At 38.6% G+C, this 27,474-nt stretch overlaps 2 protein-coding genes and 10 non-coding genes across 24 annotated transcripts in view; 9 read left to right on the forward strand and 3 right to left on the reverse strand.

The window, feature by feature from the left end:
• Positions 1–18: 18 nt before the first annotated feature.
• On the forward strand, positions 19–10,791 carry TAF1D (TATA-box binding protein associated factor, RNA polymerase I subunit D). 8 transcript variants are annotated; one of them, XR_007120986.1, is made up of 13 exons: positions 19–443; positions 1,646–1,804; positions 2,732–3,110; positions 4,404–4,579; positions 5,099–5,159; positions 5,542–5,970; positions 6,717–6,768; positions 7,771–7,818; positions 8,041–8,075; positions 8,845–8,893; positions 9,271–9,308; positions 10,312–10,425; positions 10,675–10,791. XR_007120986.1 is itself a non-coding variant. In XM_047692072.1 (5 exons), exons 1-5 carry the CDS (start codon positions 1,767–1,769, stop codon positions 5,695–5,697), a joined length of 810 nt encoding a protein of 269 aa, XP_047548028.1. In that variant the 5' UTR covers positions 19–1,766; the 3' UTR covers positions 5,698–6,324. The 8 variants fall into 8 exon arrangements, 1 of the variants encoding a protein (XP_047548028.1); XR_007120989.1 differs by having other exon boundaries at positions 19–1,804; positions 10,382–10,425; XR_007120985.1 differs by having other exon boundaries at positions 19–1,804; positions 5,542–5,711; positions 6,715–6,768.
• On the forward strand, positions 6,243–6,368 carry LOC125080300 (small nucleolar RNA SNORA40). Its single transcript, XR_007121322.1, has one exon. It is a non-coding gene; the product is annotated as a small nucleolar RNA SNORA40 (small nucleolar RNA).
• Positions 7,589–7,719, forward strand: LOC125080293 (small nucleolar RNA SNORA18). Its single transcript, XR_007121315.1, has one exon. It is a non-coding gene; the product is annotated as a small nucleolar RNA SNORA18 (small nucleolar RNA).
• On the forward strand, positions 7,864–7,935 carry LOC125080306 (small nucleolar RNA SNORD5). The gene has a single exon (XR_007121327.1). It is a non-coding gene; the product is annotated as a small nucleolar RNA SNORD5 (small nucleolar RNA).
• LOC125080283 (small nucleolar RNA SNORA8) lies at positions 8,637–8,774 on the forward strand. Its single transcript, XR_007121306.1, has one exon. It is a non-coding gene; the product is annotated as a small nucleolar RNA SNORA8 (small nucleolar RNA).
• On the forward strand, positions 9,018–9,152 carry LOC125080285 (small nucleolar RNA SNORA1). Its single transcript, XR_007121308.1, has one exon. It is a non-coding gene; the product is annotated as a small nucleolar RNA SNORA1 (small nucleolar RNA).
• Positions 9,478–9,550, forward strand: LOC125080281 (small nucleolar RNA Z40). Its single transcript, XR_007121304.1, has one exon. It is a non-coding gene; the product is annotated as a small nucleolar RNA Z40 (small nucleolar RNA).
• On the forward strand, positions 9,977–10,102 carry LOC125080291 (small nucleolar RNA SNORA32). Its single transcript, XR_007121314.1, has one exon. It is a non-coding gene; the product is annotated as a small nucleolar RNA SNORA32 (small nucleolar RNA).
• Positions 10,455–10,581, forward strand: LOC125080284 (small nucleolar RNA SNORA25). The gene has a single exon (XR_007121307.1). It is a non-coding gene; the product is annotated as a small nucleolar RNA SNORA25 (small nucleolar RNA).
• CEP295 (centrosomal protein 295) overlaps positions 10,759–27,474 on the reverse strand; it is a 54,894-nt gene continuing 38,178 nt past the window's right edge. For 4 of the 6 annotated variants that reach the window (XM_047692060.1, XM_047692059.1, XM_047692058.1 and 1 more), the window contains 14 exons: positions 27,203–27,346; positions 22,201–22,353; positions 18,745–18,827; positions 18,133–18,235; positions 17,564–17,731; positions 16,226–16,362; positions 15,163–15,334; positions 13,991–14,604; positions 13,101–13,241; positions 11,657–11,753; positions 11,342–11,506; positions 11,155–11,260; positions 10,974–11,073; positions 10,759–10,883 (listed from right to left, as the gene is read on the reverse strand). In XM_047692060.1, the coding sequence (XP_047548016.1) occupies positions 10,845–10,883; positions 10,974–11,073; positions 11,155–11,260; positions 11,342–11,506; positions 11,657–11,753; positions 13,101–13,241; positions 13,991–14,604; positions 15,163–15,334; positions 16,226–16,362; positions 17,564–17,731; positions 18,133–18,235; positions 18,745–18,827; positions 22,201–22,353; positions 27,203–27,346 (2,222 nt within the window). In that variant the 3' untranslated portion in view covers positions 10,759–10,844. Of the gene's footprint in view, positions 10,884–10,973; positions 11,097–11,154; positions 11,261–11,341; positions 11,507–11,656; positions 11,754–13,100; positions 13,242–13,990; positions 14,605–15,162; positions 15,335–16,225; positions 16,363–17,563; positions 17,732–18,132; positions 18,236–18,744; positions 18,828–22,200; positions 22,354–27,202; positions 27,347–27,474 lie in introns of those variants that run through there. The other 2 variants (XR_007120983.1, XM_047692061.1) reach the window with 2 other exon arrangements.
• Positions 18,324–18,393, reverse strand: LOC125080298 (small nucleolar RNA U2-30). The gene has a single exon (XR_007121320.1). It is a non-coding gene; the product is annotated as a small nucleolar RNA U2-30 (small nucleolar RNA).
• Positions 18,543–18,622, reverse strand: LOC125080299 (small nucleolar RNA U2-19). The gene has a single exon (XR_007121321.1). It is a non-coding gene; the product is annotated as a small nucleolar RNA U2-19 (small nucleolar RNA).

Raw genomic sequence — 27,474 nt, forward strand, 5'->3', positions numbered from 1 at the left:
GGTCGCGGAAGAATCCCTCCTTTCATTCCGCGAGGTTGTGGAGGTGAGCTGAGGTTTGGCGTGGCCGAATGCAGACCTCCAAGGCCTGCGTTGCGGGGTGCGAGTACGCCGCAGAGGCCCTTCGTGGGCCGGCAGTTTTGGTACAAGCCATTTGCCAACCTGGGTGGGTAGGAATAAGGTAGGACTCTTGGGCCTGGTGAGCAGGAGGAGCTGGCTTTTCCCGGGATCCCCGCATTGCTCGGGAGGCTCGAGCCGCGGAAAGCAGGCCCCGAGGGCGGAGGGCTTCGTGGCTGCACTGTGTGGCCCGCACGGACGCGTTCATGGGCGTGCGGCCTTGTGTCTGGATGCAGATGTTAAAATTAGGCGTTATGGACAAGTACACGTTTTGTGATTTTTCGTGAGTGCGAGGTGAGCATTTCTGAGCCTTCCGTGCAGGAGGTGAGGTAAGCTGATTCCTGGAGACACTCGCCCCAAGGTCAGGCATAGGAAGAGGTTGGAGGGATTGTTAGCACTGCGAAAGCGCGCCGCCTCTCCGCCGGATCTTTGGATATAGCAAGTACGCTGGTTAGCACGGTTTTCTGCACGGTTTCCGGAAAAGCGGTTTTTTGAGTTAACTCCACTGTGCTGTAATAATGTGCTGATATTTGAAAGACAGACCTAACCTCTTGGTATAACAGCAGTGCCGTTGGGCCCAATTTTTGCTAAATTTCGTTTTTGAGCAGTTATTTCTGAATACTTAGGTTTTCGTGTTTAAAAAAAACAGAACATACTGTGAAATTACCACAGTCCATCGGACATTTTGCAGATCTCTTAAGATCTTCCTGATCTTTATGATGTCTTGTATTTGATCTATTTTGTCATTTTATCCTAGGATTGCTTTCTTTACTACTCTGTTGTCATTCTCAAGTATACTAAAGACAACGCTAAAACGGAAGAATGTTGGTACCCCTGTAAGGGAGATGAAGTAGTAAAATAGACCTTTCTCCTTTTTTGCCCACTATTGTCAGATTTTCCAATGAGATTATAAAAAGACAAAGGGCACCATTGTGTGGTCTGTTAGCTTTTCATTGAAAAGTGAGAATTCATAACTTGTTAGTTGGTACTCATAATGGCAAGGAGGTAATATGCCAAGGAAGAGGTTTCAGAGTGACTTTGATGAATGAGAAGAGGCTGTAAATGGAAATCCAGTAGTTTGGATTGATCTAGTAAATGCTGATTATTTCTCCTGATACAATGAAGCAACACTGCCTTCTGACTTTGTAGAAGTTTTTCCAAGGAGTTCCCATCGGCTCTTGAAAAATGGCTTTTGGCCATTAATTGTATGTGAATACTATTAATTGTATATTACGTAGTTAGTACAATTACATTTTGTATCATGGGATGATGTTTAATCCTTTTTTTTTTGGAAATGACAGTACTGTTCTGGAATCTTACTCCACTGGATAGATTGAGAAGACAACTGAAAAATGGAAATTGGGAATTCAGTTTCTAGATTTTAGAATTTGATTTGAAATGGATGATTCTTACATAAAAATCCTTAAGGGCCTAGTATATGATTTTTGCCTTGATTTATATAAAATGTGACATAATCTGACCACATCCAATTTTGTATTACTGGGATACTAGCTCTGTGGGCATTGTTCAGAGAAACTACATCACGTTTACTGAATTGTCAGAATTCTGAAGCAAATTACAAGTGGTGAATAAACAATTTGGAGAAGGACTTGGGAGAGTATGTAACGGGAGTGAATTTTCTCAACTCTGTAATGGCATCTAATTCAGCTGTGGAAATTGACAGTGAAAGGTAGGTGCTATTTTAATCAACTCCCACTAGATTTTTACTGCAAAACTGATTAGATTTGCTGATAACGTCACTGTGTTTTTATTACTGGATAAGCAATAGAGATAATTTTCAAGAATAAGGAAAGAAAAAGAAAACTTGTTTTACACGGGTCTTCAGTTTATGCATGTAGTTAACAGCGGGACACATTCTTTTTTTTTTTTTTTTTTTTTTTTTAAAGATTTTATTTATTTATTTGACAGACAGAGATCACAGGTAGGCAGAGAGAGGAAGGGAAGCAGGCTCCCTGCTGAGCAGAGAGCCCAATGTGGATCCAGGATCCTGGGATCCTGGGATCATGACCTGAGCCGAAGGCAGCGGCTTTAACCCACTGAGCCACCCAGGCGCCCCAGCGGGACACATTCTTAATCCTGGGGAAACAGGCGAGTATTCTCTGGGCCAGTTTGGTATCTTCCCGGCTAAATCATCCTAATCTTACAACAGGAAAATAGGTATCAGTGGGGTATCTTGCTTAAAAAATCAACTTGTTCAGGTAATGCACATTTTAATAGTGCTGGCACATGTGTATACATGATGGAAATAGCTAGTTAACTGTGAAGTCAAATCAGCATTTCTGTTGTATTGAAATTAAATATGTTTGCTAGGCTACTTTTGTCTTACTTAGAGCAAGCTCTAGCAGTAAACAAAACTGCCTTTGGAAATTAAAATTATTTCTCTTGGAAGGTAATTTTTTGTTAAGTGCTATGGCATTATGGCACATGACATGGTCCATTTTAGGTGGTCAGAACAAGATCTTAGTTTAGTCCTGAGCCCATCTTAAAAATTATCTTGAGCATATTTTCCTGCTTTTGGTCTGTGGAAGAAAAGTATCTTATGGTAATAAGTGTTCAGTAATATAAAAGTACAATTAATTTTTTCCCTTTTTTCTAGTGATAGCTCTTCTTCTGGTAGCAGCTTATTTAAAACTCAGTGTGTCCCTTACTCACCTAAAAGGGTGCAAAGAAACCGTACTAGAAAGTTTGTTCATTCAGCTAAAGTTGCTCAAGCAAGGGATTCATCTAGTGACTCATCTTTTGAACCAAGACCATTGACTTTAAAAGCTATTTTTGAGAGATTCAAAAAAAGAAAACGTAAAAAGAAGAAATACAAACCAACAGGAAGACCAAGAGGAAGACCAACCGGGAGAAAAAACAGTAGACGTTCCCAGATAAATAAGAAACAAGTTCAAGACAAAGGATCTGGGTTCCCATTTTTAGAATCCGAGAATGCAAGAAAACCATTACCTTGGAGAAAAATTTTAACCTTTGAGGTGAGCCAGTATTTTATCTGTGTGGCTACGCATAGCTGAAATGTCTGAAATGACTTGTTGGCCACTTTGAGAATTTAGATACGGCTGGAGGGACATGGATAGAATCTGTAACTTCGATAATGCTCTTGTGTACAGACTTACTGCCACTTCAGGACCAATCTATCCTTTCGCACAGACTTCACCTGGGTATATTCAGTGAATATACCCATTTATGAGGTGCTTCAGGGCTGTTGATACAAAATCCCTTGATCTCACCAGGTCTTTAAATATCATCCCTAAAACTCTAGTGATTCCTAGTTTTACAGTAACCTAAGTCAAGCCCACCCATATCTTCTATGTGTAGTGGCTTCCGTGGAAGCCATTTTCTTTTAGTTACTGAATATTCGATTTTGACAGAATTGCCTGACAAATAACTTTTTTTAGCATTAGACTCTCAAATACTTGAGTTAAATGATTGCATAATTTATAATCTTTTGCTCTAGAATGGGTGGTTTGAAAGAATAGTGACCTTTTATGCTTTAAGCTGATTATATGAACATGGGATTTGTTTCTCTTTGTATTTAAAAATGTCTTTAGGGATGCCTGGGTGGCTCCGTTGGTTAAGCAGCTGCCTTCAGCTCAGGTCATGATCCCAGCATCCTGGGATCAAGTCCCACATCGGGCTCCTTGTTCTGTGGGGAGCCTGCTTCTCCCTCTGCCTGCCATTCTGTCTGCCTGTGCTCTCTCTCTCTCTCTCTCTCTCTCTCTGACAAATAAATAAATAAAATCTTTAAAGTGAGTAAGTAAGTAAGTAAATAAATAAATAAAAATGTCTTTAGAGGGACGCCCGGTGGCTCAGTTGGTTGAGCAGCTGCCTTCGGCTCAGGTCATGATCCCAGTGTCCTGGGATCGAGTCCCGCATCGGGCTCCTTGCTCAGTGGGGAGCCTGCTTCTCTCTCTGCCTCTACCTGCCATTCTGTCTGCCTGTGCTCACTCTCTCTGACAAATAAATAAATAAAATCTTTAAAAAAAAATGTCTTTAGAAATCCCTAGACAATACAAGATATGTGCTGAGTTTTTCTTGGTATACCAACTTAGGTAAATTTGATAACGTGCTAGGTAGATAGTGGATTCCTCTTGCAGCTAGCATCAGGTATTATGTGATCCATATACAGCAGAGTGAGTAATTCAAGACCGCTTAGGAGTCTGTGGTAAAGGGATCCTTTCCGTTTTGGAGCATAAGGCATCTGCTAACTCATGGAAGAAAATTCTGTATTTTGTAACATCATTACATGAAGTGTTTTTGATATTTAGCAAGCAGTGGCAAGAGGATTTTTCAACTACCTTGAAAAACTGAAGTATGAATACTACCTCAAGGAATCCTTGAAACAAATGAATGTTAGTGAAGATTTAGAAAAAGAAGATTTTGACAGTCGTAGATACAAATACTTGGATGATGATGGAGCTCTCTCGCCTATTGAAGAGTCAGAGTGAGTTTAATCATGTGACATAATTTTGGTCCTAGGTTTTTTTGTTTTGTTTTTTGGGGGGTAAATTTTATTTATTTAATTGATAGAGATCACAGGCAGGCAGAGAGGGGAAGCAAGCTTCCTGCTGAGCTCACTCTAGGACCCTGAGACCATGACATGAGCCACCCAGGTGCTCCTTGGTCCTAGATTTTATCAAATTATAAGCTTTTAAATTTTGGTGTTACTTGTTATATGTTATGTTATGGTGTTACATGTGTTACAAGATACCTGTTACTTGTTACATATGTTATGGATTTGTTTATACATTAACATTGATGGGGAGGCACAGATAAAATAAGCCATCTGGGTTGTAGTTGAGCTTTGAGCTTGGCACATGAGCCATCCATTTTGGGATGTCCTACATGACAACACAATTTTTCTCCTTAACTAATACTGCTATTTTAGTTGTAGATCGTGACAGTATATTACTCATAGGGTCTGGATGATTTTGTCGTCTGAGGGTATGTTTTAATGTTACAGAACAGAGGATGGGTCTGCAACAAATCTTGAACAAAATGACAAATGTGATATCAAATTGGTGGTAAGTGACATTTTTGTCCCATTTGATTTTAGGAGGATAAGCAGTTATTCAGGAAGAATAATCCACTAGTTTACTATCTTAGATTTTGAATTTAATTTTTGAAAGGTTCAATAGATGTGGTACAGGAAATTTAAGAATAAAAAAAGGAATTATTGGATACTTGATGAGAACAGGGGCTTTTCAGTACTGTTAATAAGTTTAATATGCTTGCTATTAGGATGTCTGATTAGGATTTTCTAATAAAAAAATTTAGCAGAATTTGGGTTTTTAACATCATGCCTTAGTCACCAGGTTATTTTAAGTAATCTAGAGTTAAGTAATGTGTAATTATTAAAACAATAAAATTTAGTAGTCATTTAATGCTGATTTTTTTTTTATGCAGGACCATAATGATTTCATTATAAGTTCTCAAGTACCAAAGATGAAGAATGTGTATTTAGAACAAGAGGAATGTACTGAAGAAGCTGCTTTGTCTAAAAAGAGAGCATCAAAGTCTAAAAACATTGGACAGAGGATAGAATGGTCTGAAAAGAGATAGGAATATGAATGTTAAATAGAAGAGAGAAAACAGCTTTTCATAGAAAGTAAAGATGATAAATACAAATACATATGTTGGTGTAGTGATAAAAGAGAACCTGCTAAGGAGAGAAGAAAATCTGAACAAGTTAGTGAAACTCCTAAAGAATTACTAGAAAAAATACTTTAAAACACAGTGAAATTATCACAGAAAATTGAGGCTTGCATAGCAGAAATAATCACTTGAGAAGTCATAAACAGAAGATCCATTTTGCCTATACTTGTTCATTTCAGGGTAAGCACTTCCAGGTGTTCGTTGTGCATTCAAATCAAGGAAGTACAGAGATTGTAATCCTGAAACCGTAATCACTAATGATGGACAACCAACCATCCATTCCTCAAGAGTACCTGAAACCATTTTGATGGCTATTTCACTCAAAAAAGTGACCTTTAGCTTCAAATGTGTAGTACTGTAATAACTTACTAGTTATCTAGACTCAACTACCAATTTTCATCACTACTGTATATTGCTGAGTGTGCCACTAAATGTCTACTCTATTTTATGATCGCACTTTTGCTGTTTTTGTTTAGTTTGTGAACAAAGACTTAGACAAAGTGCAAAAAATAAATCCTCTTTTGCAACCCAGAACTCATGGCTCAGTATGAGTTTTGATACAGATAAGAAGGAACAAGATCCGGGGCGCCTGGGTGGCTCAGTGGGTTAAAGCCTTTGCCTTCAGCTCAGGTCATGATCTCAGGGTTCTGGGATCAAGCCCTGCATCGGGCTCTCTGATCAGGGAACCTGCTTTCCCCTCCCTCTCTGCCTCCTTGTGATCTGTCAAATAAATAAAATAAAAAATCTTCAAGAAGGAACAAGAGTCCCTAAGACAGATTGAAATCATAGTGGGGGGTATTGACAAACCTGAAGGGCGATTCCAGGACTAAAATGAACTAGAAGCATATAAGGGAAATCTCAGCTGTATTGAATTAGTATTCTAATTTTCATCTTGACATGAAACAAAGATGCCTTGTTTTTTGTAGGCTTTTCACTTGAACACAATGTCTGGATTTAAAGGTACATCTTACGCTTTAGGTGAGTGGATCAGATTTGTTGAAATGTACTTTGTCAGACAGTTCATACCTCCACGGGTTTCATTACTAAAAGACCTTTTGCCAGTTTACAATTTGACGTTTCAGAAAAACGAATTTTAGGGGTCACACATTTTATAGTGGAAGGTACAAGCTTCACTTGACTTGCAGGAAAGGGTTTCCACAAGCTGTAAATTAGTTTATATTGAAATAATCAGAATACTGGATATTTCTGTTTCATGAATTTATTTTAAACTAAAGCATAATCTAAAATAAGATGTAGGATTTAATAGTGTAATGTTAGAAATGATTAGAGGACACAAGATTACCTAAATCTGAATGATGCAAAATTTAATTAAAAAGCACCCAATTTGTTTATCTTCCAATGATTTTCTAAATGGGAAGAACAACAATATAGCCACCTTAATATTTTCCTGTATTTTTTATATAAGTGACATCAAGTAATGATAGCTCTTAAGATGAGGCAAAAAATTAAACACTTTGCTGTAATCTGGGGATGTCCTAGACAAAACAAACTGTGATACTGGAGTTTGCCGAAATCAAGACTTAGGTATGGAAATCTTCCTTTGGTGGTTCTCTAGTAGCTATTTTGTACTTGACCTTCAGTCTTTGGTCTTTATTCTCAGTATAGACTGACTCCTTCCTGTAAGCATTTTAAAAACCCTTACTGTGTAATATGTGGAATGATTTCTTTTAATTTGTAAATATTTGGCTTTTTGCACACCTTTGAACTCAGAGACTTAGAGCAGATCACAGTTCTAATTGTTTTTCCTGTGGAATCTCCCAATTTTAAACTAAACAGTGTTGAGGTCTATCCCGATGGGGCTTTTTCTGTAGACCTACATCGTTGGAAACGCCTCATAGAGTATTTGTGTGGTTTCCTTTATTCACAGAACTATGTGTTAGATCTGTGGGAAAGAACTACAAGACACTTATCCTTATCTGCTAAAACTCTGACCTAATAGTCATATTTTTTAAATCTTAGGTATTGGTGTATCCCAACAATCTGTACAGTTCTAGGGTGATAGTTTAGGTAAGTTTTCATTGGGGACAGTGTAATCTTTGGGGTACTGTTACAGTTCAGATGATGAATTTAACTGTTCAACTGCTGGATGATACAGACATGAACTAAAACTTAATTCTGACAGAGCTGGTTATAGCTTAAAAAAACAGTTTGGATACTAATCATATATTTAGGTTTTGGATTTTAATCAAACTTAAAACTGTCCTTAATCTTTTGATATTTTATCTATAGGGGTTAATATGATTTGAACTCATTCACGTTTAGAGGTAGGTGGAAAATCCAATTTTTGTTGAAATTTATTAAGGATCCAAAAGTTCTGAAAAGTAAGTTGTGAGGTCAGCATATTGTTGTGTGCAGTAGTTATTTGGGTATGCAACACAAGTATCAAGATCTTGGTAGAAATATTTGCCACAATACTTGACAAACTGAAGAGACTGCATGTCTAGGGAGTAACATGAAAATGCCCTCTTCTGTATCTTTATTAAACAGTTCCTATGGTTCATCCTAATAACATATTTGGATATATTACAACAGAGATATTGAGGGTTTTTTTTTTTTTTTTTTTTTTAAGGAATTCTACTTAATAATAGCAACTAATTTTGATTTCTAATGCATCATTTCTTTTAGTGATTTGACTTAACAGTTCTGTATGTGCATTATACAGGGACAGGAAAGGTAATCAGGACTAGGTGTAGTTGTCTTATTGGAATGACAATTAGGAATAAAGGTCTAGTTACATATTACAAGAACTTAAATTTGTAGAGAGACGTTTCTCAGGAAGTAGCATTGTAGCCTAGAGGTAGAGGGGTTTATGTATCTGGCAGGATCGCACTGCATGGTATCTGCCCTCAGCAGCTCATTCCTGCTGAGTGTTCAAAGGACAGTGCCATAGAAACTCAGTATCTGGCATCGTTGGTTTTCTTGGCTTCGTGCATGTTAAACCTGGTATTTTTATTGAAACAGTATTCTTACAGTTTTTCATACTGTTCAGCTTGAGATAATTTTCAAGAGGAAGTAATGCTTCTCTTTTTCTAGGATGTTTGAAATTGAGAACCAGGCAGATCCACACTCAGACCCTAAACAGGTAAGGCTTAAATTTCAGTTGCTTCTAGTGGCTGCTTGCTTTTATCTGGTTAGCAAAACAGCAGGACTTCGGTACAGAGGCAGAAAATCTGTATAGATTTTAAGCTTGAGAGGAACTTCTATAAAGCCTCATTGTAGATGGAAATGGGCACCACTGTTCATGGTGTCCAGAAATTGTTAATGTGGCTACATTAAGACACAGGTTATGCTTCCATCAGAGCAAGTTTATTGCTGTGGTGACAATGAGGCCTGTAACATTTTCTGTTAGGCTCGTGGAGTAGAGTGGAAGAAATAAGACTTCAGCATTAGAAATAGTTAAGGAATGATTTTAGATCTGTTTGCCAAAATAGCAGTGTACTTCGACAATTTGACTTCTAGGGCCCTGAAGTAAAGACATTGGATACCAAAGATTACAGGTAAGATTTCCCCTCAGAAGCCCTAGGAGATGGAATCCATTAATTTACCTAATTTTGATAGCCACTAGTCCTGGTAGTACATTACCTCCCCACTTTAAAACAACAACAACACAAAACCCTAGATGTTGAGAGGCCGCAGTTTGTGTCTATACTGTTTGCCAGTGATTTGTGATGTTATGATGATGGGCAAAATGTTCAACTGCTCTGAATGCGCTGAATGAAAGTAGCCTTTCTGAACATCCATCTAAATGAGATCTGTGCTCTATTTTCCAGCAAAAGCTCTAAAGTAAAAGTTAACTGAAACATGAATAGTTACTTTGGAGTTAACAACCAGAGGGCATTTCATGCCAATTAGGGTATGAATGCAAATGAATATAGCTTTAGTTTAAAATACCTTTGTTCCTAACATTTAAATGAACTGGATTGAAAGCAGTTATTCCAACTTTGTAGTTTTAAGTCTGCAATTTTCAGCACATGCTAGTATAGAACTGGGTTTCAGGATACTTGGGAACCTAATTAACTGCATTTTGAAAAGTGTAGTCTAAACTTTAAAATTTTCCATAGGTGGGGAGTTCTTAAAGTATGTCCATATTCAAATGGAGAAGCAAGAAACCCAGCTGAAAGAACTCTGGCAAGTTAATTCGCTGTTGTACTGTATAATGGTATAATGGTCATTACCAAGGCTTTGAGAATGCAGTTTCTCATTTGCTGTGGACATGACCGTAAAAAAATTTTCCAACTAGGTTTTCTTTCTTTCTGCTACTTTGCTAGCATTCAGCCTATTGGGAACATTTTACCAACTCTGTTCTATTTCCATTGCCTTAGATTAGCACTGTCCAGTATAAATTTAACAGAAGCCATACGTGATTTGGTAATGGTCCTATTTCAGATTCTCATCTGAACATACATGGCTAGTATACTGAACAGTGAATGCTTAGATCTCTAAGAGACATCTTTTGCTAACTCCTTCCATATTAATAACAAGTTAGAATAGATTTAGTAGAGGGAGGCTGGCTTCAGTTTACATGATCATCTCTGGAAATGGAACCTTACTTTATGTTCCTGTTATATAGGAGTGACAGTGACAACTGTGGATTGATCAAGTTCTTTTTAAAAGGTATGTACACATTTGAAAAAATAATTTATAGGTCATTTCAAAGAGGGCTTGTGGGACTAAAACCAAGAGCTCTTAACGCTGTGACCAAATATTGGAGTTCTCCATAGGATGTAATAGTTACTCAATAGTGCTATGTTTTCCTGAGGAGATACAAGATGTATGTAGCTGCTTCTGTCTATGATTAGTCAAGTGGGAAAGAAATGTCTCCCCAAGTTTAACTAATGTATATATATATACTCTCGTTCTCAGGGCTGTTTTGAAGATTATGATTCTAACTTTGGAGGAACTATGGTGATGAGCAGTGACTGGCAGTGGAAGAATCACATGTAAAAACTCCTTAAATAAAAATTTATTGGCTTTAAATAATTTTGCTTATGTTACACATAATTTAAAAAAAACTTTACACTTTTAGTAGAAAGTCAGCATGTATTTTTGGCTCTAAGTTTCTCCAGTGTTTGCTGTGGAGGGAATAAAAAACCCAAAAATTTAGTATGTTATCCATCGTAGTATACCCTAGACACAGAAAAATTGTAGGGAGCCTAGCTCACCTTATGAAATTCTTTAGCCCTTGCTCTGTTTTGGGCGTATGCATCTTGCTTTGCTTTCTCTTCCCTTTGCTGTTTGACTTCAGCTAATTGATTGTATGATCTGTAAGAAATGTATACGCAGATCTAAGGATGGAATGTGAATTCCTATTCTCACACACACACACACACACACCACCTATACCTTAGGGTCCTTTGATGCATGAGGGCTTGTGCAGTCTTTCTGTCTTCAGGAAGTGACACTCTAACCTTAACTTTATGCACACCCTTCAGGCGATTCACAGATGAGTCTGAGCAGAGAACAAGTGACTTGGCAAATATTACAATGCTTCATTCTCTGTGAGAGCTGATGCAGATTATGTGGAACATACCTGTAGGTTTCTCCTTAGCTATTTTGATTTGAGAATTTTCAGGAATACGAATTTTATTCTTTATTTCTTTCTGTCTCTGGGAGGATCTTTCTATAAATGATTTTTTCCTCTTTATAAATGCTTCTTGTAAGCTCCCAGGTAGAGCTATAATCTTTGGAGGGGTTTCTGTTTAAAAAAAAAAAAAAAAAAAATGAAGCTTTTTATATTGTGGAAGTAGTGTACAAGATTGTGGGGCAGTGTGACTATTGGAATTGAATGGGGAACTCTGCTGGCCCCTTGGGTAACACTAACCATTTCAGATGCTTAAGGGCCTACCTGCAGACACAATCATGCGCTCCTCCGTGCCGTGTTCAGATACATCTGGATAATCCGAGGTTTCTGTTACTGATACAAAAGGTAGAAATTCACTCACCTAATTGCAAAAAAAAGGAAAAAAGAAATTATAGATGAATTTACAGCTTCATCTCTGAACAGTATCACAAGCATAGATTCTAAAACCTTTAACAATCTCTAAACCCCTGGTTTCCTCAGGTAGACAGATGTGGTTTTGGGGGGAGGTAGGCAGCAATGCCTTACTCTAATCCTTAAATGCAGTATAGGAATCTATGTCCCATAAACTTAGCTTCTATTCTAAGCTAAACTTAGCTTCTATTCTTCCTTTGTGCTGGTTCTCATAAGACTAAGTTTTCTGGGAAGGGAAGTTAAAAAAAAAGACTTTATTCCTATTAAAATGTTTTATCTGACCAGCCTACTCTAGCCAAAAGCTCCCCTTCTCCCCACCCCAATTCCTGTCAGGTTCTTCCAAACCACTTCTGCATCCGCTCTACTTGTCTCCTGCTTCCCCAAATTACCCTTATCAGTAACCACAGCAAAAAGTCCTAGGTTTGCAGCCATTTTTTAGATAAGTAATCTAATATAGTATCAGGCCATAAGAAAAGTCCTGCCACAGTACTATAGAGAATCTGGGACTTCTCTGTAAGAGGGTAAATTAAAACACTGCATCAAACAGTTGGTGGGTTGGGACTTAGATTTTCTGTTTCCAGGCTGCAGTTCTGTGATCAATGAATTCATCTACCATAACCTAGAGTCCTTTTTAATTAACTAGAATTAAATTTGTGGCACAATTCCCTCCAATGACTATCTCCTAAGCAGTGAAGTGGGCCAGGAGGAATGGTTTGCTTGCAGTGGAGAAAACTATAAAGAACCTGCAGCAAACAGAACTTAAAACCCATTTTTGTGTTTTATAACTTGAAATATATCTTCGATTTTCCTTTGGGACTGACCCGCACAAAATAAACTTATAAGGTAATAGCACTCATTTTGTATCCCCCTCGGGTCTGATTTTTACCTATCCTCTAGAGCTCCACTGCCTTTTTTGGAACAAAATATTTCACTGAATCAGTTCATTCCTGAGTTCCAGTAATTCCGGGTCCTAATGAAAACTATAGCATCATAAGATGAATGTCTTTAGGACTATTAAATGGCACAACACAATGCTATCGGGCAGTTTGAGAGCTGGTCTCTCTTCCTGTCTGCTGTCAGTTGCTTGTTCACTGTGTGAACAAGTAACCTCTCCCTGTTCACTGTGTAGTTGAGTGCATTTGCACCCAGAAAGGGGAAGGAAATTAGTTTGCAAACAATTCTAATGTAAAAAAATATCATGCAGAAACTATTTAAAAGACCTGTTGCCTTACTCTCAGTTTGTTGTGTTGCTCTATTAATGAGGTGTATTCATATTAAAGGGAGCTATGAAGTTTACCTGAGAACTGCTTTTTGCCTCATTTCCTTTCTTTTCTTCTAGTGTTAGATTTGCAAGATCCATTTCAGCAATACTGCTATCACTGGTGCTTACTAATGTAAGCTCTGGTTCTTCAATTATACCATGGCCAGACTCTGTCTCCTGTGCAATAAAATTCAAAAGGAAACCATATGCTTAAAACATTAAAAATACAAAAATAATCTACGTTACAGAGGAAGAACAACGGTGGTCCATGAAGACCACAGTGGTGCCTTCCCCCACCCCTGACCCACTTTTAGAAATACGTAGGACTTTGGGGATGGGCAAAATAATAATTGTCTCAAAGTAGCTATTGCAAGGGTTGTAAGCCCAAATGCTTATTATGGGGCTAAGCAGATAGTACAAATGCAGGTTGACTGGGAGCTGTGTAGAACCTGAGGGCGTCCTCTATCAAAAGGGATCAGTAGCTGGTGGGGTGCAGCCAGATGGAGGCCACTGCTGCCAAACCACATTTTTAGAGGAAGTATCTTTAATTACTGAACAAGAATTTGCAAAACAAACACAAAACCACCTGAAAGCCGCAAAATAAAACACAAAATGTGGCCCGGATGTCACTCTTGATGTCAGTATAATTTCTAATCTATGTTTATCGGTAAAAGAACAAACTACTAGAAAGTGAAAACCATATTCAGGTGACTGGAGTTGAACAAGCAGATCAAAGAGGCTGAAGCACAGGTCAAGCCATCGGAAAAAGGATGTGTCAACTGGGAGCAGACCTTTTGTTGGAGATTTCCAATGATTACGAGATTGACTATCTCAGGAATATCAGCAAGAATCTCAGTTGCTTCTCTTGAATTTGGTTTCAAAAGACTTGTGGAAATGAATTTATTTACATACAACACTTCACTTACCCACACTGGAATAGAGCTCTGTAATGATCCAGAACTTAAAAAGAGCTCTGACTCTGCTAGGTGAGAAAGGTTTCCTGGGATTTTTGGAGTTTCTGTCTTAGTGGAATTCTTAAAATACTTTTCATTCTCATTAGAATATGGTGCCTCAACTGAAGTTCCCCTTTCCACTGTTCTGACACAGGATTGGGAATCCATTTCCTCCGCATGTGAATTTATATTTAAAACCCCAAGGCTTTCATTTTTATCTCCATCAAGTCCTCTTTCTGATAGTTCTTCAAAGCCCAGTCTTTCTTTTCTGCCTTCGGGTTGGGCTTTTGTTGAGCACTCACTAGAGGTAGACCCACACGGTGTGCTATACTGTAGACTTAAGGGATGAAATACATTAGCCTCATCAGAGGAACTGAAGACTGAACTCTGTAAATTTCCTACACAGAGGTGGAAATGAACACTTTTTTTCTTATTTTGCATTTCAATCTGTTCAGAATAGTTCTGATTTTCCATGCCTTGGGAAGAATCTCTTGCTTCAATGCTAAAAATACTTGGTAGATCAATATGTTGGCTCCCCTCCTGTGAAGAAAATTCCGGCAGAAGCTGTTGAAAAGATTGTTCAGATCCTGAAAGAAATAAGTTAACCATAATTACATGTTGTAAAACCTGGATACAGATACAATCTCTAATAGTCTGACTAAATTGTAAATAATGAAGTCAGATTACATGAATAGAAAACTAAAAGGATGGTCAGAGTGATTTTCAAATAATTCTGCTCCCACCATGTATTTTCTCCTAGCCTAATAAAATATGGTTATTAGACATGAGGACTCTTCCCTAAGAGAGAATACTGATTTTAATGACAGAACTTAGACTAAAATGTACATGTGTATCTCAAATAAAAATATGTATGTGTGTGTATATATAAAGTTTGTACAAGAAGTTTTAGAAGAATACTTAAAACTTAACTCTAAGGGTTGAGCAGCACTTTTATCAAGTTCAGAACTGTAAAAATGCAAACTGATCATTATTCTGTTATTGAAATGAATACACAGAGAAACAGAAGCTGTGACACTGGAAATGGGTGAGGACAGGAGTGACCAAGAGGTGCTAGGCACAATTTCCAAGGAAAATGGGTATAATGGGTATAAATAAAGCAAAAGTATTTTTTAACTTAATCATACCTTCAGTCTTTTCTGTGGCAAATATCTGAGCAGCGGCATGAGCCAAAGGAGGGTCCAGCTGCTGGTTTGGGCTCGTGTTAGAAGAATTCAGGCTGGTTTTCAGTGCTGTAAAGGAAACTGTGCTTCTGGGTGCGGCATTAGTGTGGTGGCTTTCACATGAAGAATCTGAGTTCTGATGGAAAACAACGGGTTAAGGCTGAAATACGGATTTTGTATTACCAACTGGATTAATAGTCATGTTCCTATGATACTACTCTGCCTTAATTACCACTTTACTTTCACACTATTACTTTACTTAAACCCAATTCTTCCATTTCAGTTAATATGAAAGAGACTTTGACAAAAATTATTAGAAAACTGCAAATTAACCATAGTTTAGAATACAATGAGATCATTTTCAAAGGCAGGAACTATTATGTAGGACAGCCTGGGATGTCAGGGTATGGGAGCAGAAAGACCGAGGTTCAAATCTCAGCTGCTTTACTATATAGGAAGAGGCTTTAAATTTTATAAAATTAGTAATAAAAAAACACAAACCATAAAAATATTCTTGAGCATTTTATGCATGGTACTCATTAGCTAGAGATAAGGCTGACAGGACAAAATTCTAGTACAGCTTGTTTTCAATCTTGGTTCTACATCAGAATCACTTGGGGAGCCCAAAAAAAGTTTCTGATAATCTAAGCACGCCTAGGGACTCTGATTTAATTGGTCTGGGTACAGCCTGGACACTGGGATTTTTTTTTTTTTTTTAAAGATTTTATTTATTTATTTGACAGAGAGAAATCACAAGTAAGCAGAGAGGCAGGCAGAGAGAGAGGAGGAAGCAGGCTCCCTGCTGAGCAGAAAGCCCGATGTGGGGCTCAAACCCAGGAACTGGGATCATGACCCGAGCCGAAGGCAGCGGCTTAACCCACTGAGCCACCCAGGCGCCCCAGGACACTGGGATTTTTAAAAGCTTTCCATGTGATCCTAATCGGCAGCAAGGTGAGGAACTACTGTTCTTTTTTTTTTGTTCTTGTTTTTGGAAATTCACAGCAATGAAGCACCGACATTAATGTACCTGGAAAAAGTCTCTGCTGTCTTGAGAAATCCCAGAATATGATGATATATCAAAATCTGGATGTGGTTCTAAGGGTTTAAATAGCTGACGATGCAAATTTGGAAAAGTGTGCTCCAATTCCGGAAAGTCAAGGTCAACTGTTGTAATTTTGAGAAAAAAGATAAAATTTAATTTTAGGTAACTGCAATTTAATGAAAATAATTCCATTTTTTTCATTGTCAGCAGATGCTTTCATTTTTTTTTTTTAAAGATGTTTTTTATTTATTTGACAGAGAGAGAGAGGGGGGTCACAAGTAGGCAGAGAGACAGGGGGAAGCAGGCTCTCTGCCAAGCAGAGAGCCCGACGCGGGGTTCGATCCCAGGACCCTGGGATCATGACCTGAGCCGAAGGCAGAGGCTTTAACCCACTGAGCCACCGAGGTGCTCCAGCAGCAGACGCTTTCAAATTAAGTCCTATCATTATGTCCCACATACAAAAAATGAGGATACTCTCAATGGCCAAAACCTTTGACCAAGTTTTCATTTTCACTAGCTCCAAAGTCTTTTGACATTAATTAGAAGAAGCCACTATGATCACTGCTTTGGTATTAAGTGCTGGTTATTCTCACTTATTTTAGTATCTGTGATTTAAAAAAAGAAGAAAAGTTCCTGTACAGGGTGTTACTATGGGCCTGGCATTGTACTTCATGTGTGTTATCTCATTTAATCTCCAACATCTTTTTTTTTTTTTTTTTTAAGATTTTATTTATTTATTTGACAGAGAGAGATCACAAGTAGAGAGAGAGGCAGGCGGAGAGAGAGGAGGGAGCAGGCTCCCTGCTGAGCAGAGAGCCCGATTCGGGACTCGATCCCAGGACCCTGAGATCATGACCTGAGCCGAAGGCAGTGGCTTAACCCACTGAGCCACCCAGGCGCCCTCCAACATCTCCTTTTTAACAGAAGATGAAGGAGTAAGCAATGTGTTTATTGTCTCCCAGCTAAGAAACGATCAAACTAGGGACTCGAGGTCTGATCTTATTCTCAATATTGGCAATACTGCCTCAGCTGTTAAGCTAACTTTGCAATGGTAAAGGAAGATCCGTTCATCTCCGCTACATGTTCTTCAGTCTAACTCATTCCAGATCTCCTCTCACTAAATGCCGTTTTCCATGTATTGCATCAGAACTGCCGCAGCAGGCCATAAAGACATGAAGCTCAAACCATCATTCCTTAAAACTAAAAGGATGAAAGGTTATATAAAAGCGTTCAAAATAATTTTATCCTCAAGTCTGTTTTTTTCAGTCATCAAATTTGCTTCATTTCTGTGCTTGCCTCTCATCTGCTGCATGTGTGTCTTACCAGCTGTAAACTTTTCCACTGCAGGCAACAGAGGTTGATGAACTTCCCGAGAGTCCTGCCTTTGATAATGAACTTGTGATGAGGGAAGTACAGAACTTAAAATATCTCTTTCCTCTTCTTTACCAGTGGTAGATTCTTGTTCCCTTGGGTCCAGCTCTGAAAATGACCCTAAAAATTGAGTTTAATGAAAATACTTAGTGGCTGGGCACTTCCTGAGAGACAAGTTCTGGGAGAGAAGCACAGCAATATGCACTGATGAGGATCCGAGCAATTAAGAAATCTGCTCAGGCTCCCACTGAATGGGAAAATGTGACAAGAGCAGATAATTCTGAAAATACTGGAGAACCAAAGAGCATCCCTGTGGGTATGCAGGTCTGGAACTCCCAATAATGTTTAGAGTATCATACTGCCCATTATCCTCTCAGGCACAAACAGTTTATTACTGAGATTTAAAGAAACAATCCCTCTCAGCACATTGGGACAAGCTCTCAGTGTTTGCTCTCACCACTGTACTGACCTCGACTGATGCTGGTCTTTCAGTTTATTTACAAACATTCTGACTTTATTACCTGGATCTGTAAGGCTCAGATCTGTGTTTTCATAACTTAAAAAGCTCCCAGTAGAAACAGTTACTGATGATAATGGCTCATGATAAATCTCTTCTGTTTCAGCCTAAAAATGAAGAGGAATGTAAGACCACAATGTAGGAAGTAACAGCTAGAAAAAAACCCAAATCAGTGACATTAGCAGTTATCAATTCTGAGCTCAGATCAAGTGTAGAAACCATCATAGTTGTAAAGGTCAGCAGTAAAACCTTTTCATCATTGCTCAGAACTCATTAGTCTCATACACATACACACACACACACACACACACACACACACCCATCTATCAAGTCCTCCGTTATACTCGGTCACCTTTACACACACACACACACCCCTCCAGACATAAGCCCTTATTGTTCTAAGTTACTTTTGCTTCTCAGAACTAGAGAGATCATGCATCAGGTAGACTGGAAGGTCTTCTGATGCTCAGATTTGGCTATTTTCATCATTGATCCACTTCAGTAAGAGCAGATCTCAGAGAACACAGACTTCAGTATTTCACAACTTCTATAAACTAAAAGACAACATGAAACCAAACAGCTCTAACAATGGAGGACACATTAAGACACTACTAACATTATCCGGCTTCATAGTTGGACTCAGATATGTCTGTTCTTCCTCCACGGCATGATTCTCAGCCATAGCCTCCTTGACCTTGACTGAAATTAGGGGCAGAGGGGGGTAGTTTAGATTATTACAAGTCAAATTCTTAGCACCAGAGGATATCATTTCTATTTTCCTACAGTTTTCTTTCATATTTTGCTTTGTAGAATTGTCTTAGACCAAAAAGAAACAAAAACATTCATTTTATTATTCATGAAAAACATTTCCTAGTCAGCATAATATGCTTTTCCCTGGAAAACTGTACTTATATTCTACGGAAAGAAAATTACCAGTATGCTGGGAAATGCTTTTGTTATTAAGTGAAGCAAGAATATTCAATCATTAATACAGTATGATCTCAAAGTTGAGAAAAATGCATATAAAAAATATAATATATAAAAATTATTTGGCCTCACTCAAGAATTCAGCTATTCTGAGTTTATTTTTCTCTTACTCCAACAGTCAACATTTATGGGAAAGCTGGTCAAAGTGTATAGTTATCTGTGGCTCTGAAACAGAATAAGATTAAAACTGTGCCACCAAATATATAGATTAAAATTGTGTCTCATTATCACCATGATTTTATTAAGAGATATCATACACACTAAAAGTATGTTTCTTTTTTTTTTTTTTTTTTATGTTTCTTAAACGTTTTTGTAAGAAATATTTTCTCAAAGACCTAGGACACACACATTGAAATGTATTATTTTGACCTAACTGATATGACCAATAAATTGTTACTTGGGTTTTTCTAAACACAGTAAAATTTTCAGTAGAGAAACTAAGATATGGTGAAATTTTATAGTAAGTTGTTATTTTTTCCTAGGCACCTCATTTCAAAAGCTAGTTGGGGAGATAAGTTAATCTGGGGCTTACCAATTCATAATCATATAACTATACTGTTACCTGTAACATACCAAGAAGATTCCCCCAGGGAGAAGATTTGGGTAGAATAAGAGGTAGAAAATAAAAGTAAGAAAGGAACAAGGTGCTTTCTTTTGGAGAAATGTTGCAGAATTCAGTACAGAGGGCCCTGAAAGAGCTGGAAGAGAAACGAGGATCACTGGTTTGGAAAGGACTCACTGATACAAGGGACGCATTACTGAAAAGGAGAAGTAGCATCATGAAAGCAATGCCTTGAACAGAGTCGTCTTCCCATGACACACAAGAATTTCCTGTTTTTCTTCCGAAGCAAAGCACCATTTCCCACCTTCCAACAAAAGCAAAGGGCACAGAACTTGGAAGTTAGTGATCCCGTCATAAAGCTACTAAGAATTCAGGCTGAGTGATGAGGACGTGAATAAAGAGGAAGGGAGGGAACAGAGAAGTAACAAAGCTGACTCATTCTTTTCTAAAACAGAAACAATATGAATGAGGAAGAGAAAAGCAGTCCCTGGGAACCAGGAGCTGCCCTGGCACAATCAGAGAGGCCTTAGTGTTCTGTTAAATGTGAACAATTTCACAGAATACCAACAGGAAAGGCTGCTCTGTGCATATGATGGATCAAGACAAAAATCAGGCAACCAGTACTCACAGCTAAACACAGACAAAACCAGAGTATTATCCAAACCACAAAAATGACCAAGCATCTCCTTATCTTTGCCTGAATTAAGTGAGACAAAAAGTGTGATTTATATATCTTTAATATGTCAAATATAATTGAGAAAAATTTTTAAAAAGATTATTCATTTGAGAGAGAGAGAGGAGAAAGAATCCCTAGCAGACGCTGTGCTGAGCACGGAGCCCAATGCAGGGCTTGATCCCATGACCCTGAGATCATGACCTGAGCCGAAACCAAGAGTCAGACATTTAACTGACTGAGCCATCCAGACGTGTCGAGAATGATGATTTATAATAAAAGCAGTACGTGCTCATTATGATTTTAGAAAGCACCAAAAGTTATAAAGACGGAAAATTCATCCTTTTCCTACCAGTCATAAGCAACCACTTATTACACTTTGATGTTTTAATTTCTTGTTTTCTTTTTTTTTAAAGATTTTTATTTATTTATTTGATAGAGAGATCACAAGCAGGCAGAGAGGCAGGCAGAGAGAGAGGAGGAAGCAGGCTCCCTGCCGAGCAGAGAGCCTGATGCGGGGCTCGATCCCAGGACTCTGAGATCATGACCTGAGCCAAAGGCAGCGGCTTGACCCACTGAGGCACCCAGGCGCCCTTTTTTTTTTTTTTAAATATGAGTAACTGCTTCTCCTTCACTAGTTACAGCTTTCGTAAGCCTCACTCCATTATTCCCGCCTCCTGGGTAATTCCAATAATGGAACTGCCCCTGCTTCCTGATAACATCCAATACTCATAAGCAGAGCCCCATTTCCTTGAAGCCTCCCCCAAATCACCTTATTCAAGCCCAAATCTTATAGACAGTTAAGTCCTTTCTAATACCTGTACTGAGACACCTCCCAGTTCCCTGTTGTGGGCATTCTACCTCACTGCAACAAGTCAGGACACTCAGCTCTGTTCAACTACAGGTAAGTTCCTGGTCCTCTCTGACCAGAGGACACCAACAGGTGTCCACTGGCTAAATTTAGTCCACTGGCTAAATCTAAAAGAATGGTAACAGTTTCATTTTAAATTGTTGGCTCTTTCTTGTCTCTCATTCTATTAAACTATAGTGACAGCTAAAATAAAAAGACATCTGGTTAGAAAAGGTTATTGCTTAAAAGATACTTTGGAACTAAATACAGTAGAATGAACCAGAACTATGCTTTGTAGGGTAAACAGTATTACACAGGAAACAGTTTGTTAGGTACTTGCAGAAATTCAAAAGTGAAAAAAAAAAAAAATTAATGCTAGTTGTGTTTGGAAGGCAGGATTAAGTGATTTAAAGTTTTTTCCTTGTAACCCTCTTTTCCAAATATTTTAAAGATAAAGCATGTCATTTAGAATGCCACAGAATATTTTAAAGATAATATTTAATAATATTAAATTAAATATGGACTGTTACAAATAGGCTTAAATACAAAATCTGTAGAGGTTGCCAGCGGTGAAAACCTCATACCCTCATATACTTCCTATTGGCATTTATTTAGAAAAATAATTTAAAGGCAAAATTACTATTCTCTAAATAAACTTTACTCCCTCATTCAGCTTTTTGTGCAAAGAAATAATACATGCTTTTTGTAAAAAAGATAATAAGAACCTATAATACATGAATATATAAAACAGAAAGTGAAACCTAGCCTCCAACAAAGGTGAACCTATACCAACACTTTGGTGATTATCATTCCGGACATTTTTCAATGCATAAAGACAGGTTTTACCCCCTTCATTTAACAAGTCCAGATGCACCATAATGATTTTATTACCAACAGTCACTAAAGTTATTCACCATTTCTCATTACAAAGTACCACTAAATATCTTTGTACACACACCCCTGTGCACAGCAATTCCACTGCCTATTCTTTATCTCTCACCTGCCTCCTTGGAGTCATCATTACAAACGTATTCCTGGGCAATGGGGTAAAGACAACCAAATGCATCACAGTTCAGTTGGCTCCCAAAGAAACTTTGTTCTCGGCTTATTGAGACCCTTAGGGGGTCCCTGTCTTGATAAAAATCTGGTTTACCTGGAAGGAAGAAAAGATGGACTCATTAGATTTTCACTTACATTTTTAGAGTTAGTAGTTAAAACAAAAATGGCAATTTAGATTAAGGCAAAGATCTACGTAGCAAGAAAATAACCACTTATCTTTCACACAGGCCTTTAAATTATTTCACTTTGATTTTACTTTTTTTTTTAAAGATTTTATTTATTTATTTGACAGACAGAGATCACAAGTAGGCAGAGAGGCAGGCGGGGGTGAGGGTGGGGGGGGAGGAAGCTCCCCACTGAGCAGAGAGCCTGATGCAGGGCTCGATCCCAGGATCTTGGGATCATGACCTGAGCCGAAGGCAGAGGCTTAACCCACTGAGCCACCCAGCGCCCCTGATTTTACTAACTTTTTTTTTTTTTTTAAGATTTTATTTATTTATTTGTCAGAGAGAGAGAGGGAGACAGAGCAAGCACGGGCAGACAGAATGGCAGGCAGAGGCAGAGAGAGAAGCAGGCTCCCCGATGAGCAAGGAGCCCGATGTGGGACTCGATCCCAGGACGCTGGGATCATGACCTGAGCCGAAGGCAGCTGCTTAACCAACTGAGCCACCCAGGCGTCCCAGATTTTACTAACTTTTTAATGACAGTCCCACTTCTAACATTAAATAATACTTCAGGATTGACTAATCACTCACAGAAAAAAAATGCCTGGAGAATTTAACCATTAATAGTATTGTAAGATGCAGTCTGTGGTCATAAAGTCAAAAACAGCCACAGCTAGTCTGTGGTATAAGAAATCAAAGTAGAGGTTTACTCTGGAGAAACAGAGAGACTGTAATTGGGAGGACACAAGAGTGGTGGCTACCAAGGGGTGGCTATTACAGTGGTAATCACTGAAATAAACACATAGGATTTGTGTACTTCTCTAAATGTTATACTTTGATACAAAAATAACAGACAAGTAAAGAAACAGAAGAATGGGAGATACCCCAAAGCAGAAGCTAATCTACTGTGCACAACCGTAGAATCACTTGGCAATTCAAGGCACCAAATATTACATAAGGGAAGTGTCACCAGGGAACAGAAGACAGGGAGAATGTTTAGAAATATCTACTTGGAATAGATCCATCCCATCTCCTAGGATCCCTGTCCCTCAGCATCATCCCCACAGAAGACTAAAGGTTTATTCTCTGGAGAAACTGAATCCAATACACTCTGAAAACAGGGCTTGGTGCCAAAAGGAAGCAGCGGTGGAAAGCAGTGAGAATGCCATAAGGTAATTGGGGGTATTCCAGTGCGCACCTCAACGCAGATGCCCCCGCATCTGGCTCCACGATAGCAACAGCCAGACTTGTTTCAAGATTGGAGGACCTTAAATAAATTAGACTCTGAACTGCCTTAAGGAAAAGAACTCCAGATACTAAATTGAGGGTACCCGGTGAGAAACCCCCTTTTCTAATGAAGTTCAGCAGGTAACAAGGCCCCTGCTTATAGTTTCTAATTAGCCTTCAGCATCCGACTCAAATATGCAAGACATTAGAGAAACGCCTCTAAAAAATGAGAAACAAATGAAAAGGAACAGAAGAATTCAGACAAACTGAGAAAATACAGCAACCCGAACAAACAAAACACTATATACATTCAAAGCAGGTAATACATTGCACCCGTGAGATAACAGCAGGATGCTATGAAAAAAGAAAAACAAAACAGAACCAGAAAGAGAGCAAACTTTAGAAACTGCAATTTGATGGTCAAAATGAAAATTGATAAGTTAGAAAAAAATTAAGAAAATTCTTCCAGAAAGAAAAACCAAAAGCAGAAGAAATGAGCTACAGAAGAAACTGGAAGATCAATATGGATGAGTCTCTCTCAACATGACTTGTCATCGCCTGCCCAAGGAGTCTGTAGCCATTATCTTTTGTTCTACATGCCTCCTACTGCCATGAAATTTTAATAACTACAGATACACTGTTTATCTTTTTATGTACACCTGTACTTTGGTACATAAAGAGAGTAAGACTTTTTCAACTCCCCAAGAGCCAATTCTTGTCCTATTTGGAAGGAGTAACACCCTTATTAAGATCACATGACAGAGCTCCCCCAACTTTCAAGTGGAAGGTGTTTCACAGAGAAACTGGTGTGATCTCACCTTCTATTAGAGGTATGTGATAGAAGTATTAGTGTTAGAAGACAGATATGCAACAGAAACTTCAAGCAAATTAAAAAAAGGAAACGATACAAGAAAGTTTTCAAACACTAATTACCTTGGCAGTGAAAAACATTTATACATAAGCATAACAGTAATTTAGCTTAATTTTTCCTAAAATTCATTGCGAAGTCATGTGGTAAATATAAGAAGAAACTCATAAAAGACTTAAAAAGTGGCTGCCTCTGGTAAGGTTAAAGGGTAAGTGGTAGGTAGGGGCACGAAAAAATGCGGTTTCATGTTATAAACTTTTAGCACTATTTTTTTTTAAAGATTTTATTTATTTGACAGACAGAGATCACAAGTAGACAGAGAGGCAGGAAGATAGGAGGAAGCAGGATTCCCTGCTGAGCAGAGAGCCCGATGCGGGGCTCGATCCCAGGACCCTGGGATCATGACCCGAGCCGAAAGCAGAGGCTCCAACCCACTGAGCCACCCAGGCGCCCCTCTATTTGCGTTTTAAAACCATTTGCCTGTAGTATTTTTAAAAAAGATTTTATCTATTTATTTGACAGAGAAAGAGAGAATACAAGTAGGCAGAGAGGCAGGCAGAGAGAGAGGGGGAAGCAGGCTCCCTGTTGAGCAGAAATCCCGATGCAGGGCTCGATCCCAGGACCCTGAGATCATGACCTAAGCCGAAGGCAGAGGCCCAACCCACTGAGCCACCCAGGTCCCCCTGCTTGTGGTATTTTAACTAAAAGTATTACCCAAGAAGTATGATAAAGGCTAGGATAAAAGTTCCAAAGGCCCAAGAGAGGGGAGCTTGATAGTTCAGGCCCAGTTTACCAGCGAAGGGGCCCTTTATCAGCCCTATCCTGAAGGGAGGAGCAAGATCAGGAAGGGCCTGGCAGGTGAAGCTGGAGACTCAGACTCAAATTAGACTTACTCCTCCAATTGAACAGAAGCCCAGTGGAGTTTCAAACACAGAGATGCAGAGAGAGATTACTCAGAATGTACCATGGGAAAATTAGAGTTCAGCGAGGCTGGAAACAGGGAGACTTGGGAAGCTATAGTAGCCACTCAAGAAGAAATGATAGGCTGCATTCAGGAGTGGGAGTGGGAACAAGTGGACAGATACCAGAGCTGAACAAGGAGAACTGAGAACTGGTGATTTTTGTTGGGTGTTGGAGAGAGAAAGACAAGGGCAGTATCAAGATTTACATCTAAGTACTTGTCCCTGAAAAGAGAAGGCTGAAGGATAAGGAGGTGGTGGTGAAGGGTGAGCTATATGCTATATAGTTTTCCCTTTTTGCCAAGATGACATTTTTACAATCTCAAACATGACCCATTAAATCACAGGAATAAAACAAACAAACAAACAAACAAACAAACAAAAACATGGGAGTCAATGGTGAGAACTTCCCAGGGCGCATTCTAAATTAGGGAAAGCACTAATTCCCAGATAGCTGTGGTTTGCCAAAGACAGCAAAAGAGAGAGAATCTTTCAAAGCCAAGGAATAAATAAAGTCATTGTTACAACTTCCATAAGACACAATAAGGAAGCAGAAAGGGGACTGATTTTTTTTTAATTTAAAAGATTTTATTTATTTATTTGACAGAGAGAGACCAAGCAGGCAGAGAGGCAGGCAGAGAGAGAGAGAGGAGGAAGGAGGGTCCCTGCTAAGCAGAGAGCCTGATGCCGGACTTGATCCCAGGACCTTGAGATCATGACCTGAGCCGAAGGCAGAGGCTTAACCCACTGAGCCACCCAGGCACCCCAAGGGGACTGATTCTTAAGAGCTACTCTGAATCTCTACCTTCCTTAATTCTTTCAAGTCAGAAACAAAGGTACAATATTTTATGGCTTAAGACCAAAGTAGTTGTTAATATTATACTCTATGTACTTTTCAAGTGACAAAGCCAATCTTCCCCCTTAAAAAAAGATGTGCTTTGATAAGTTTGATCATTTGAGCCTGAATTTTAAAAATAATTATGAAATTCAAATAGGGCTATTTACTAAAGATCGCAGGGAGCACTTTTCCTAAATAACTACATCTAGGAAGAAGTACAGAGAAGAAATATACTTGTAACTGTCCTTAAAACCAGGATTTTAAGCAATAATTATCCTACAAAAATATAAGAAAACAGCAGTGAAGGTACTGAAGTAGAAAAGCAACCAAGTGGGGCATGTGGGTGGCTCAGTGGGTTAAGCCTCTGCCTTTGGCTAAGGTCATGATTTCAGGGTCCTGGGATCAAGCCCTGCATCGGGCTCTCTGCTCGGCAGGGAGTCTGCTCCCCCCTCTCTCTGCCTGCCTCTCTGCCTACTTGTGATCTCTGTCTGTGTCTCTCTCTGTCGCTGTTAAATAAATAAATAAATAAATCTTAAAAAAAAAAAAAGAAAGAAAGAAAAGGAAAGCAGCCAAGAAGAAAAGAAAATAGAGTTACTCCTAAAGAAACAGGTTTAGAAGGCAGACATGAAAGGAAGCAAGATTGTCAGAAGCAGAGGATACTGAAGAATTTTTGCCTACAGTAAAAAGATTTTCACTACATATGAGAAAAAACTAGTTACCTAATGCCACATTCAAGTCCAAATTCTAAATACTGTTTATGTAAACCATTATTTTCTTTTCACCAAAACTCACAGATTGTTTCTTCAAGACAAAAAATTCAGCATTGTGAAAAAATGTAGAAAACTGGCAAACTATTAAAAAAATCTTGTTTTATCAAACCATATTACCTAGTAAAGATGTTCTGCCACTTGCTGGTGACTCTACCTCTGGTATAGCACTGAGTTCATGCTGGTTCAAGTCCAATCCACATTTCACTTTTGCTACAGGTGGCTTTGAGGATCTCCTGCCCAGTTCTTTGTCCAGATGCTCACCTATCAAGTCAGTGACAAAGTTGAGCATAGTACCAATCTGTTAACATACTACAAACTTTCCTTCAGCCAGCAGGTTGCTGGAGGTGAAAGCAAAGAATAATCAGGATAGTCACAATAAAAAAAAAAAT

The sequence above is a fragment of the Lutra lutra genome, chromosome 10, assembly GCF_902655055.1.
Source record: "Lutra lutra chromosome 10, mLutLut1.2, whole genome shotgun sequence".
Lineage (NCBI taxonomy): Eukaryota > Metazoa > Chordata > Mammalia > Carnivora > Mustelidae > Lutra > Lutra lutra.